This window comes from Myotis brandtii, unplaced genomic scaffold (genome assembly GCF_000412655.1).
Source record: "Myotis brandtii unplaced genomic scaffold, ASM41265v1 scaffold1327, whole genome shotgun sequence".
NCBI lineage: Eukaryota > Metazoa > Chordata > Mammalia > Chiroptera > Vespertilionidae > Myotis > Myotis brandtii.
The window spans coordinates 103,976-116,777 of NW_005354705.1; the positions used below are offsets into that span (position 1 = coordinate 103,976).

Genomic DNA, 12,802 nt, shown 5'->3' on the forward strand with positions numbered 1-12,802 from the left:
TCGGGACGGAAGTGACGGCATCACGCATCGCCGAGGCGGAAGCCAGACTCGCCGTGGGTCAGGTCGCAAAGATGGCGTCCCCCGCTTCGGCTCGGCCTTCGGCCGGAAAGCGAGTGGTGAGTCAGGATGAACTGCGGCGGTTGATGAAGGAGAAGCAGCGTCAGAGCACCAACAGGAAACGCATAGAGTCTCCATTTGCGAAGTACAACCGTCTGGGGCAGCTGAGTTGTGCCCTGTGTAACGCCCCGATTAAGAGCGAGCTCCTGTGGCAGACGCACGTCCTGGGGAAGCAGCACCGGGAGAGAGTGGCCGAGCTGAAAGGCGCCAAGGAGGCCACGCAGGGGCCGGCCGCCGGCGCAGTGCCTCTGCCCGCCAAGAGGAAGGCGCCGGACTCCGACGGCCAGGACGCCAAAAGGCCGAGGGCCCCCCAGGTGCCGCCGGTGCAGCCCTCCACGTCCGCTTTGCACACCCACGTTGACAAAGCAGGAAAGGAGTCCACTAGAGCGACCCCCGGTAAGGCTTCGGCACTCGGTTTACTCCCTGATTATGAAGATGAGGAGGAGGAGGAGGAGGAGGAAGAGAAGGAGAAGGGAGGAGAAAGGCCAGAGGGGGACGCCAGCAAGCAGCCTCCCGACACACAGGGCAGGGAACACCCACTTTCCTCCCCGCGGGAGGCAGCAAGCAGCGGGCTGCCTAGAGACTTCTCGACTGCAAATCCTCCCAAGGCCCCTGTAATTCCTCACTCGGGGTCCATTGAGAAAGCAGAAATACATGAGAAAATCGTGGAAAGGAGGGAAAACACTGCGGAAGCATTGCCGGAAGGCTTTTTTGACGACCCTGAGATAGATGCGAGGGTGCGAAAGGTTGACGCCCCGAAGGATCAGATGGACAAAGAGTGGGACGAATTTCAAAAGGCCATGAGACAGGTCAACACTATTTCCGAAGCCATCGTTGCTGAAGAGGATGAGGAGGGGCGGTTGGACCGGCAGATTGGGGAGATCGATGAGCAGATAGAGTGTTACCGTCGGGTGGAAAAGCTGCGGAATCGCCAGGATGAAATAAAACATCAGCTTAAAGAGGTCCTGACGATGAGCGAGCTGCAGAGAAAGGAAGAGGAGAATGTTGACAGCGACGATGAGGGAGAACTGCAGGATTTGTTGTCTCAGGATTGGAGGGTGAAGGGGGCTTTGTTATAGGATTTCAAGGACCCAGTATTTCTAATACCCATAAAAAAGTGCTCTCTCTCCATATACTGGTTACTCCATTCCTGGAGGTTTGATAACCTGGCGAGGTTGTTGCAGTACAATATGAGCCTGTGAAAATGGCACTGTGGAAAATTGGTGTAAAATATTTTTGAGGTAAAGTTTTGAAATTTTTTCAGTGTTATATGTTAAAATGCCAACTTTTTCACATATATACGGATTTAAATGTATACTTTGGGGTTGGAAAATCTGTAAGCTGTAAATATTGTACATAGTTAAATATATATTTGCTTAATTCTGTTTTTGAAATTTACAAATTAATAGAAGGAGGACCAACAGACAAGCTTTTTGATGAATACCAAGTGTATTGGGACCCCCCTAGGTCAAACTCAAGAGGGTGGGAGAGTTTTGCATTGTTTTTAAGAACACTACTCATAGATTCATAAGTCATTCACAGCTAATCAATTCTCTGTATTCTGTTTCAAACACGTGCTGTAGGAGAACATGGTGAAAAATATATGCCAAACATGACCAGCCTCCTTAACCCAAAGTTTCTCTCGAGTAAACCAATGATTCTTGGATGTAGGTGCACATGAAGATCACTTAAGCAGCTTTTTTTTTTCCTAATGTTTTTTATTTCAGAGAGGAAAGGAGAGAGAGAGAAACATCAATAATGAGCATCATTGATTGGCTGACTCCTGCACGCCCCCCCCCCGCCCCCACTGGTGATCGAGCCTGCAACCCAGGCATGTGCCCTTGACTGGAATTGAACCCCGTCAAAAATGAGTAGTAATAATAATAACCAAGGTTTATATAGTTCTTACAATATAAGTGAGGCAGGATTCTAAATGCTTTACATACACTCAGCCTAGTTTCCTTAAAGACCAGGTATTATGGAGGAGAGGAACCAGAGATAAGGTTTTAAAAAGCTTTGAATGCTAGATGAAAGAATTCTTCCTGTAGGCAATGTGGGAGAAGTGGAAATTTTTGAGCAAAAAATTATATCTGTTAAAAACGTATGGAAGATGACTCAAGTTGCAGTATACACCATAATATTGTATATAATAGGGAATATATATTCTGTGTGGAATGGAATGAGCATAGATAGGGGAAAAGGAAGCTGGCAAACTACTTCTAAACTAGATTTTTAAAGTATAGTAGACTTTAATTATGGATTGAGAGAAAAGGAATAGATGTGAAAGAATTTCACAGGAAGAGTTAACATTTCAGTGACTAGAAATGGAAAAAAAAAAAAAAAACCAGGAGAGAGAAAGATAGAATTGAAGGGTTTGGCAGAGTTTTTTAGTGTATATGCCTTAAAGAAGTTATCTGACACTTACTGAGAATATTCATTATCTTACTGCTTTTGGTAAAAAGTCTTTGCTTTCTTGAGCTGTCAGCTGATTGGTGATAGCAACTTCAGTTTGATAACATAGAATGGGCATGCCTGCTTCAACTATATGAAAGAAACCACTTACTCAGAGTTTTCTATCATTCATTGTTTATTATTTCAAAAGATGAGAAGGTACAAAGATGGACTTGAATGGTTGGTCCAGTTTTATGTTGGCTTAAGAGGCGAGGCTAATGATGTAGAGCACTGTCCATTTAAAAATACAATGCAAAACACATTTTTTTTAACTTTTCTAGTAATTGCATGAAAAAAAGAAATGCGAAATTATTTTCAATAAATTTAATCCAACTATATCCAAAATACTAATGTTTCAACATGTAATCAATATTTAAATACTAGTGAAATATTTTACAATTTGGGGGTTCTACATTTATGAAATTTGGATGTATCTAACACATCTCAGTTTAGACTGGCCACATTTCAAGTACACACTAGCCCTATGTGACTAATGGCTACCATAAAGGACAGTGGAGATTTAAAGAGAAAAGTATACAGGTGGAGCACTGGCCAGTGTCCTCAGTGGTTAGAGCATGGGCCCATGCACAGAAGGGTTTCAGTTCAATTCCCAGTCAAGGGCATGTACCTGGGTTGCAGGTTTGATCCCTGGCCCCAGTTGGGAGCACATGCAGGAAGCAACCAATCGATGTGTGTCTCTCACATCAGTGTTTCTCTTTCTCTTTCCCCTCCCTTCCACTCTATCTAAAAATCAATAGAAAGATATCCTCGGGTGAGGGTTAACAAAAAAACAAAAACAGGTATATAGGTGGGAAAATTAAATATGCTCGGGTAGTGGGCGGAACAATTTAACTACAGTAGTGTTCATTCCTGACAATGGGAGTTATTGAAAAGGTAGATTATAAACCACTGTGGAGGCCCTCAACTGCCATGCTGTAAAGAGTTGGAACTTTATCTAAGGTAACAATTGAGTGCTCTTTTTTTTTTTCAAACAATCGCTTTATATATATATATTTGTATTCCCGGCCCCCCGCCCAAGAGAGGGAGAGAAACATCAATGATGAGAATCATTGATCAGCTGCCTTCTGCACGCTCCCTACTAGGGATTGAGTCCACAATCTCGGGCATGTGCTGACGTTCTATCCACTGAGCCAAACCAGCTAGGGCAGTGGTCAGCAAACTGCGGCTCGCGAGCCACATGCGGCTCTTTGGCCCCTTGAGTGTGGCTCTTCCACAAAATACCATGTGCAGCGCGCATGTACAGTTCGATTGAAACTTCGTGGCCCATGCGCAGAAGTCGGTATTTTGTGGAAGAGCCACACTCAAGGGGCCAAAGAGCCGCATGTGGCTCGCGAGCCGCAGTTTGCCAACTACTGAGCTAGGGCAACAATTGAGTATTCTTGAGGTTGTTGAGTTCTCAATTATAACACAGTTAAAGAAGAGCTTAAGTACTGCCAGGTATGTTACTACACACATAAACCCCATTGAATTTTTAGGAAGTCCAAAAAAGCTCTCAAAATCTGCTCCCAGTGCATGAGTGATGGGATCTTGACCAAAATCAAGTGAATCCTTGTTAGATCTGAGAGCCATATAAACAGCTACACACATTGGAGAGCTCCTTTACACCTCTTTGAACTGGGTCAAATGGGTTTTGGCATTAGACTGAATACCACCAATGTTCCCAAATTGTGAGAATTAGTCCCAAGATTTCTTCCAGTCTCTTGTTCTCTTTTTAGAGAACCCCATAATTTAGCCAACAATACATTAGAATTATTATAAATGCTACAAAGGTAATCCTCTCACCCACTTACCAGTTTAATACAGTTCCCCTACGTGGAGAAGAAAAATGCTGATTTCCTAACTAGCCTTCAAATGTACATTTGCCCAGTGCCTTACAATCTACAAAATGCTTTCATTTAATGATGGAAGTAATGACTACCTTTTACATGCCAGGGAACAAAATAAGAGGCTGTGGAATTAAAATTGCATGAAAAAGAATATAATTTAGACCTAAAACCTTTAATAGTAACAATTCCTAGATTAGTATGGAGTAACAGGAAGAACAAGAAAATTGGCAAGAGAAAATAAGACTCAGGTTCCCATTCTAGCTTTTAATGGCTAGTGATCTTGGGAAAGTCACCTCTCTGAACCTTAGTTTGCTTCACTGTAAAATGATGATACCTCACAGGGTGTGGTGAGACTCAAATGACATGTGAAAGAGTGGTAAAAAGACCAACCTGACTCTTGAAAGTCAGAACCAGAAAGAGGTTTAAAAAATTAAATATATTTTTATTGCTTTCATTGAGGAAGGGAAGGAAGAGAGGGGGATAGAGAGATAGAAACTTCAATGATGAGAGAGAATCAGTGATCAGCCACCTCCTGCATGCCCCCTAACCCGGAATCAAAGCGCTACCTCCTGGTTCATAGGTCAAGACAACCACTGAGCCATGCTGGCCAGGAGTTAGAGCAGATGGTTTTGTTGAGATTTAACTCTAAATCCTTAATTTTGCCATGAGTCAAGTGGCATCTCACCTTTTAAAGATTTTTTAAGTTGCCTGTCTAAAGACAGAGATGGCCTAAGTACTGTTACTTTTGCTTACAAGGTTTGCCCAGGAAAGTGACAGCTTTCTTAGTGTAATTATGAATAGTGTCCCCTTTCACTCTCAATAGTATTCCTTTTCGGAGAGGAGAAGGCGAGAGAGAGAAAGAGACTCACCTAAAAGTTAGGTATCAGAGAGAGAGAAAAAAAAAAAACATTGGAAAGCCTTAATGGATGTATTATGTTTCCTGTTTATGATGCACCAATGGGCTAGATACTTGGCTGGATGTTGTATGGGGGAATTTGAGTAAATATATGGGTAGGAATGGTGGCTAGAAAGATGACCTTAGATTTCTTTTAATACTAAGATCTAGAAGCCTGTATGATACCAGGAATTTAGAAACTTTAAATTTGAATAGGGAGAAAGAAAAATCCCAAAGCTATATCCTATTTTCGATCTACCTTTCCTCCCTCAATGATCTCATCCATACCCATGGGTTTAAATATCACCTATATATTGATGACTCACAATTTATAGCCCTAGCCTTGACCTTATTCCTGGGAGTCATCCTTCATTTCCTTTTCTTAGTCCCCAAATCTACAAGTATGTCCAGAGTCTGTCCACTCCTTTCTGTCTCCACTGGTCCTAGCCACCAACATCTCTTGCATCAATTGTTGTCTATTTCCCCCTCCCTAGCCACAGTCTGTTACCAACAAAGTAGAGTGATCTTTTTAAAATTTAGGTAAGTCAATCTGTCACTTAAAACCATATATTCTTCCATCACACTTGGGGGCGGGGAGAGGGGGGCGGGAACCCTGGCCCTTAAGCCTACTTGGCGCTCAGCAATCACTAATTCAAATGTCGACTACTGATGAACTAATGACCACACTCCAATTAAAGGGGGATAGGAGGGGAAAGGCAAGCATAACTGCTCTATGTTGAAACTAATTGCCATTCAGGAATAGTGGCCTGGATGATCAAGTTGGTTTTTTGGTGTGTTTTTTGTTTGTTTTCTTAACTTTCAAGAACAATTGCAAGTCAAGATTGTTTTTGTTTTTAGTGAAATCTCAAAACAAGAGGTGGGCTGAATGTGATCCATGGATTCCCACTTTGTACCTATCTTCTGACTTCATCTGCTACACTCCTCCCCTTTATTCTCACTAGCTAACTTTCTACTCAAACATGCCATTTCAGGACCTGTGCCTGTGGTTCCCTCTGCTTGGAACCTGATTTCAAATAGCATGGCAGTCTTCTCATCATTCACTTCTCAGCCCTAATGGCCCTTTCTCAGATGACATAAATTGTTTCTCCCCATCAGAATGTAAACTCCACAGGGCAGGGAGCTTGCATGTCTTGTTCACAACTTAAAATAATGCCAGGCACATAATAGAGCTCAATAAATATCTGTGGAATAATACCCACATAGCAGAAAGTTGCTTGGAAAAGTGGTAAAAAGACCAACCTGACTCTTGGAAGTCAGAACCAGAACAAAAGTCCGTTGAACAGCTTAAAGGACTTAGAAATCTTTTCCTGGAACATGAAGCCTTGGCCTATTCTGAGGGAAGCAGCATAGAGCATACACAACAGGCCCTCACGTATAATGGGCCACCTCTGCATCTAGCAGCTGATAAGAATTCCTCATGGCACCAAACAAGCAAAGAGGGATGTCCATATGTCAGCGGGAGCTAGTGGGCAGTTCTGACTGCCTAGGGGCCTCTTACGTGGAGAAGAGGAGGAATAAAGTGACTCAGTGGCAGAGTGAGATCAGAGTCAGCAAGTACACATTGCCTCCCAGCTGCTCTCAGTCCTCAGTCCCCTTCTCTGCCATCACCATTTTGTTTGGCTCATTTTGCCTGTCACTTGGCAGTCAAAGCTACTTCAGAGCACTCAGCCATCCTTCAATCAAAGCACTGCCAGTCTGTAAGAGGAAGGGGTTCCATCTGGCGGCACATCCACTTTACTAACAGCATTTGGCAGGCTACAAGCGCACTGGGGAGCCAGCGGTCACCTTTAGGGGAGTTCACAGGACCACACTGATTGGGTGGTTGATGATGGTGGCTACTGTTTTTGGTGTGGGGGGGGGGGGGGGTGTTGCTCTGCCAATAGTGATTATAAGAGAATATCAACCAAGGTTGTCAGGTTATTAATAATAGTTACCACTTACTGGATTCCTACATGTGTCTGGCAGTATGCTAGGGTTTGACATACACCCTCTCTGATCCTCACAACCACCTTGTATGTAATCTCTTCATTTTACAGATGAGGAAACATGCTCAGAAGTGAAGGAACTTCTCAAGGCAACAATTCCAAAGTCCCTACTATTACCCTCATTATTATTTAACATTACTTATATGTTCAAATCTCAACACCTCCAGAGTAAGTAAAATAATCATCACCTCTGTTAGGGTGCTGAAGGAGGAGCGCACAAGGCCAAAAGTGGTAAAGAATTATAAATTGATTAGGTCATCTGGAGACCAGATGAGCTGAGCCCAAAAATGGTTCCAGCTCCCAGAGACGAGGAGTCAGATTTTAAAGGACTCTGGGCAGGCTTTTTCTGGGCAGAGAATTCTCTGGGCTGGTCCAGATCCTGGGAAGGGGGTGGGAGTAGGGGGAGGGAGAGATAATGGTCTTAGGTCAAGTGGAATGTGGTCTAAGCGAAAGGGAATGCTGGTTGTGATGTAGTTTAAAGGTCAGCTCCCAGGGGAAGGGGTATTGATTCAATTATTTGATCAGAGCTAACAGCCTCCATTGTAGACATCTTGTCAAAGGTCACTCAGCAAATTCATTGCTAAAGTAGGACAAAGATGTAACTTGATTCCCAGTCCAATAGTCTCTCTACTATTTAATAATAAAATGTGGAAAATGGGAGAGGATCCCCCAAAATAGCAAGAATTAAAATTAAGTTGATGCCAAGTTTAAGGGTGCTGTTCAGAGACTTTAGCTGAGTTGGAACTCTCTGCCATCTTCCTCTGTTTCACCAGCAATAAATTTTACTCCTAGTAGTCTCTGATGGGAGCAAGAATAATGACTTCATTTCCCAAACATTCCAACTGGGAAACAACAGTTACACCGTACCCTGTGCTCCACCACGTTTTAACTACATGCCTTTGGGTAAGTTACTTCACCCTTCATTTACTCAAGTACAAAACAGGGAGAGTAATAGTTTCTACCTTCTGGGATTACTGAGAGGATTAAATAAGTTAAATGCATGTAAGTGCTTTTATTTTTTATTAATATTTTTAAAATATATTTTTATTGATTTCAGAGAAGGGAGAGAGATAGAAACATCAATGATGAGAGAGAATCATTGATTGGCTACTTCCTGCACACCCCCACTGGGGACTGAACCTGCAACCTGGGCATGTGCCCTTGACTGGAATCGAACCCCGGGACCCTTCAGTCTTCAAGCCAACACTCTATCCACTGAGCCAAACCAGCCAGGGCGCATGTAAGTGCTTTTAGTACAGACTCTCTAATAATACTAGTTGAATACATGAATGAAGATCTGGCCCTACCTTCAAGAAAACTACAATCCGGTTGTGTGTCAACAGTATAAGAAATTGGGCACCCGATTATTTAATTATTATTAAATAGGGCTGATCACGTCTAGAGACTGACTTCCCTCTCCCTAGCTATGTGGTGTCTACCTAGTCAGTTTATTCTCTGAACCTTAATTTGATCCCCTCAGGGCATTACGCTCTCTGGGTACTCCCTAACAGCCCTCCCACCTGTGTATCACTGTGATACTGTGATTTTTAATAAAAAATATCTGTATTTTGGCTTTCCTCTGGTTTCTGTCACAGAGCTCCTAAAACCCTTGGAATTTCCTAAATGATTAGAGTGGTGAGAGTGATAAAGGTGTCATTTGTTATTCAAAACAAGCCCCTTTCAGCCACACTGGAGTTTATGTTAATGAGGTGACATTTGGAAAGCCCCTTTGGGTGGGTGCTGGTTGCCAGTGAAAACAACTGTATGATTAGAGGGTTAGAACTTTCAGCCCACCACCACCAGCTCCCTCTGGGGAGGGAAGGGCGCTAGAGATTGAGTTCAATCACCAATGGCCAATGATTTAAACAATCATGCCTGCATGATGGAGCCTCCATAAAACCCCAAAAGCATGGGGTTTAAGAGCTTCTGGGTTGGTGAACATGCAGAGTTGCTCTGTGCCCCTTCCTACATACATTGCCATTTGCATCTCTGACATCTGGCTGTTCCTGAGTTAGAGCCTTTTAAAAAAATATGCACTTTTTATTGATTTCAGAGAGAAGAGAGAGAGAGAAACATCAATGTTGAGAGAGAATCACTGATTGGCTGCCTCCTGCTCGCCCCCTACTGGGGATGGAGCCCACAACCTCTGGCATGGGCCCTGACCTGGAATTGAACCTTGACCTCCTGGTTCATAGGTCAACGATCAACCACTGAGCCACACCCACTAGGCATTATAGCCTTTTTTAACAAACAGTGATCTAGTAAGTTTACTGTTTTCCTGAGTTCTGTGAGCTTCTCTAGCAAATTAAACCTGAGAAGGGGGTGGGGGGAGCTCTGGCCTATAGCTGGTCAGTCAGGAGCACAAGCAACATCCTGGACTTGATTATCATCTGAAGTGGTGGGAATGGGTACTCTTGTGTGAGCCCTTAACCTATGAAGTCTGACATTAACTCCAGGTAGATAGTGTCAGAATTGAATTAAACTGTAGGACACTCAGCTTGTGTCACAGAATTGCTTGGTGTAGGAAACCCATGTCTGGTGTCAGAAGTTAAGTAGTATTCAGAGAGTGTTGTATGTAATGGAGATGGAAATGAGTTTCTTCCTTTACAATCACCGAGACCAAGACTGGAACTGAAGGCAGGAGAAGGAGGGCACATTGGGCTGCATAGCTGGAAGGCTTCAGTAGGAGGGCTTGGGTGGAAGCTCCCTGAGTAGGAGAGAGAAAGGGTAGGGGCTCTCCTGGTAAAGGAAATGGTGTGAGGAAACAGGAAGGAGTTGCAACCTGATCTCCAACCTCTGCCACATCAGAGCTAGAAAACCAACTGTCACCAATGATACCTAGCAACCAGCCCAGAGTCCAGTGGAAGAGACAGAACTGAAGTTTGCTTTCCAAATAGGCACATCTGTGTAAAATACTTTTGCCCTTTGAAATTGATTAACCTGCTTCCTAAAAAATGTAACCACTAGGACTTCACACCAGAAAACCCAACCTAGAAATTCAGGGGAGATGGTAGCAACTTTGCCTCCCTCACTCCATTTCTGTGACCTCAACCCTGCACTAGAAGCCCGTCCCTGTGCCATAGCAGCTATTCCCAAAGGCATACTGGACTTGACTCCTCTTTGCTCTGTCCTACCTCAGCCTGGCAGCCGCAGCACCAAGATATTCACAGGAGAGACCAAGAAACCGCTCTGGTTAAGAACCAGCCTCGATAGCCTTTATTAAAAAAGCCATGGGCTGCCCGACCAGTGTGGCTCAGTGGTTGAGTGTCGACCTATGCACCGGTAGGTCATTGGTTGGATACCCGGTTGGGGCAAGTGCCCGGGTTGTGGGCTCGATCCCCAGTGGGGGGCATGCAGGAGGCAGCCAATCAATGATTCTCTCTCATCATTGATGTTTCTATCTCTCCCTCTCCCTTCCTCTCTCTCTAAAAATTAATAAAAACATTTTTTTTTAAAAAGCCATGGGCTGATTTGAATTATACATCTTTCTACAGCTGTTCCCTTTTAAATATGTATCCTGGCAAACACCACCACCGTTTTTTACAACGTATTTTAATTGTGTGACTATTAAGCAAACCAAACCATAAAATCAGTTCTCGGTGTTGAGATTTACATGATTCATAGACCAGAGCTTATTAAAAAGGGGATTCACCGAGAGCAAACTAGCCTCAGGAGTGTCCTGCATCGTCTCTCCAAAGATCTGAAGCCTTCTCCCTATTCCTGCCTATGGCTGCCGAGCTTCCCAGAGTAGCATAAAAAATGAACAGAATCTACCCATTTTCCAGTGATTTTTTTTTTTCTTAACAATTCTGATGAATCTAAACTGGCAGTCATGTCATGCTACATTCCTAAAGGGGTGGCCGAAGCTCTGAGAGGCTCACACACAGGATCAGTGCCCTGGAGGATTTGGGAAAGGACTTAACCCCTTTGGGATTTTGAGTAACTAGGAATTGACAGGAGGCATCCTGCTTATTTGCCATCAAGGTCGTTCTTGATTTGGATCATGAGTCTTCATCTAATAAAACTTCCTTCAAAAATGCACTTACACACAGATGTATAGATAAAATTTCAGGAGGTTCAAGGATACCCCAAAGCCTATCCACAGATCCCCTAGGGGTCCATGAGCTTCACGTTGTTTCTTACTACTTTGTTAGCACCCAAGTGTCCCTTATTTCTCCCCTACATCTGTACAGTATCCACTTAACGCATTCCCAATTTCTCTACACAGCCAGAGTGATAGCAATTCTGTTAAACTCTAAGTCAGTCCTGGCCAGTATGCTCAGTGGGTTGACCATCATCCTGTGCACCAAAGGGTTGCTGTTAGATTCTCAATCGGGGCACATGCCCAGGTTTCGGGTTCATCCCCAGTCGGGAGGCGGCTGATGGATGTTTCTCTCTCACATTGATATTTCTCCCTCTCTAAAATCAATAAAAACATTATTTTTAAAAATCTAAGTCATATCATGCTACTTCTCTCTTCAGTAAAATCCACTAGTTTCCTATTTCACCTGCGATAAAAGCCAACATCTTTACAGTAGTCTGTAAGACCCTACAGAATCTATCCTGGGATACCCTGCTGACCTCATCTCCACCTCTTCTCAACCTTGACTCCTGCTGCTCCAGCCACACCCACCTCCTTGCTAGCTCCCAACATGAGACACATCCTGGCCTTTACTTGCTGCTCCGTCTACCCCAGGGCTCCACGTGGCTCTCTCCTTCATTCTTTCCAGTCTTTACTCAATTGTCACTGCATTTGAAAAAAAGGTAAAAATAAAATTGAAATTAACTCTAATAGATTTTTATTTAACCCAATATATCCAAAATAATCACTTCAACATATAGTCAACATAAATATGTTATTAATGAGATATTCTGCAGTCTTTCTTTGGTAACACATCTTTGAAATCGGTGTGTACTTTACACTTACATAGCACATCTCAATTCAGACTAGCCACATGTGCTGGTGATGACAGCATCTGACAGCACAGAGCTAGGGAAAAAGATACAGTTATGGGGATTTTCAAAACAACATTTAAATGCAGTAATAGAGTGTGTACAGGATCACTCAACTGCCAGAATTAGGACTTAAACCTCCAGTGACCTTCTAATCTCAAAGACCTTGTTCATTCTGGGACACATTAGAGACTACCTCACTTCAAACAACGGGATCGTGGTTGGCCTCAACCCACCAAACTTCATATCTCCAAAACAAAACTCATCCTCTCACCTTGAATGCCTCCTCCTTCTTTCTCATCTCCTGTCAGCTGATGGCACCATTATCTACCTGCTCACTCAAGTCTTCCCCATTTCATCTTTAGGTTAATGAGCACTTTGTCTAGAAGATCATTTAAAATCTAATTGTTTATCAAAAAATGCTCCTTTCTCTCCACCCCAACTGAGCTTGTTCAGGCCACCTTCATCTGTCACAAGAACCCCCACCCCCAATTCTACTGAGATATAACTGACATACGTAAGTTTAAAGTTTC

The 12,802-nt window shown here is 43.4% G+C and overlaps 1 protein-coding gene across 1 annotated transcript; it reads left to right on the top strand.

Annotated features, from left to right (window-relative positions):
• Positions 1-36: 36 nt before the first annotated feature.
• Positions 37-1,503, top strand: ZNF830 (zinc finger protein 830). Its single transcript, XM_005860203.2, has one exon. It carries the CDS (start codon positions 72-74, stop codon positions 1,194-1,196), a length of 1,125 nt encoding a protein of 374 aa, XP_005860265.1. The 5' UTR covers positions 37-71; the 3' UTR covers positions 1,197-1,503.
• The last annotated feature ends 11,299 nt before the right edge of the window (positions 1,504-12,802 follow it).

Excerpts from the sequence above, each read along its gene's own strand:
- ZNF830 (XM_005860203.2), top strand. The coding sequence starts at position 72 with ATGGCGTCCCCCGCTTCGGCTCGGCCTTCGGCCGGAAAGCGAGTGGTG.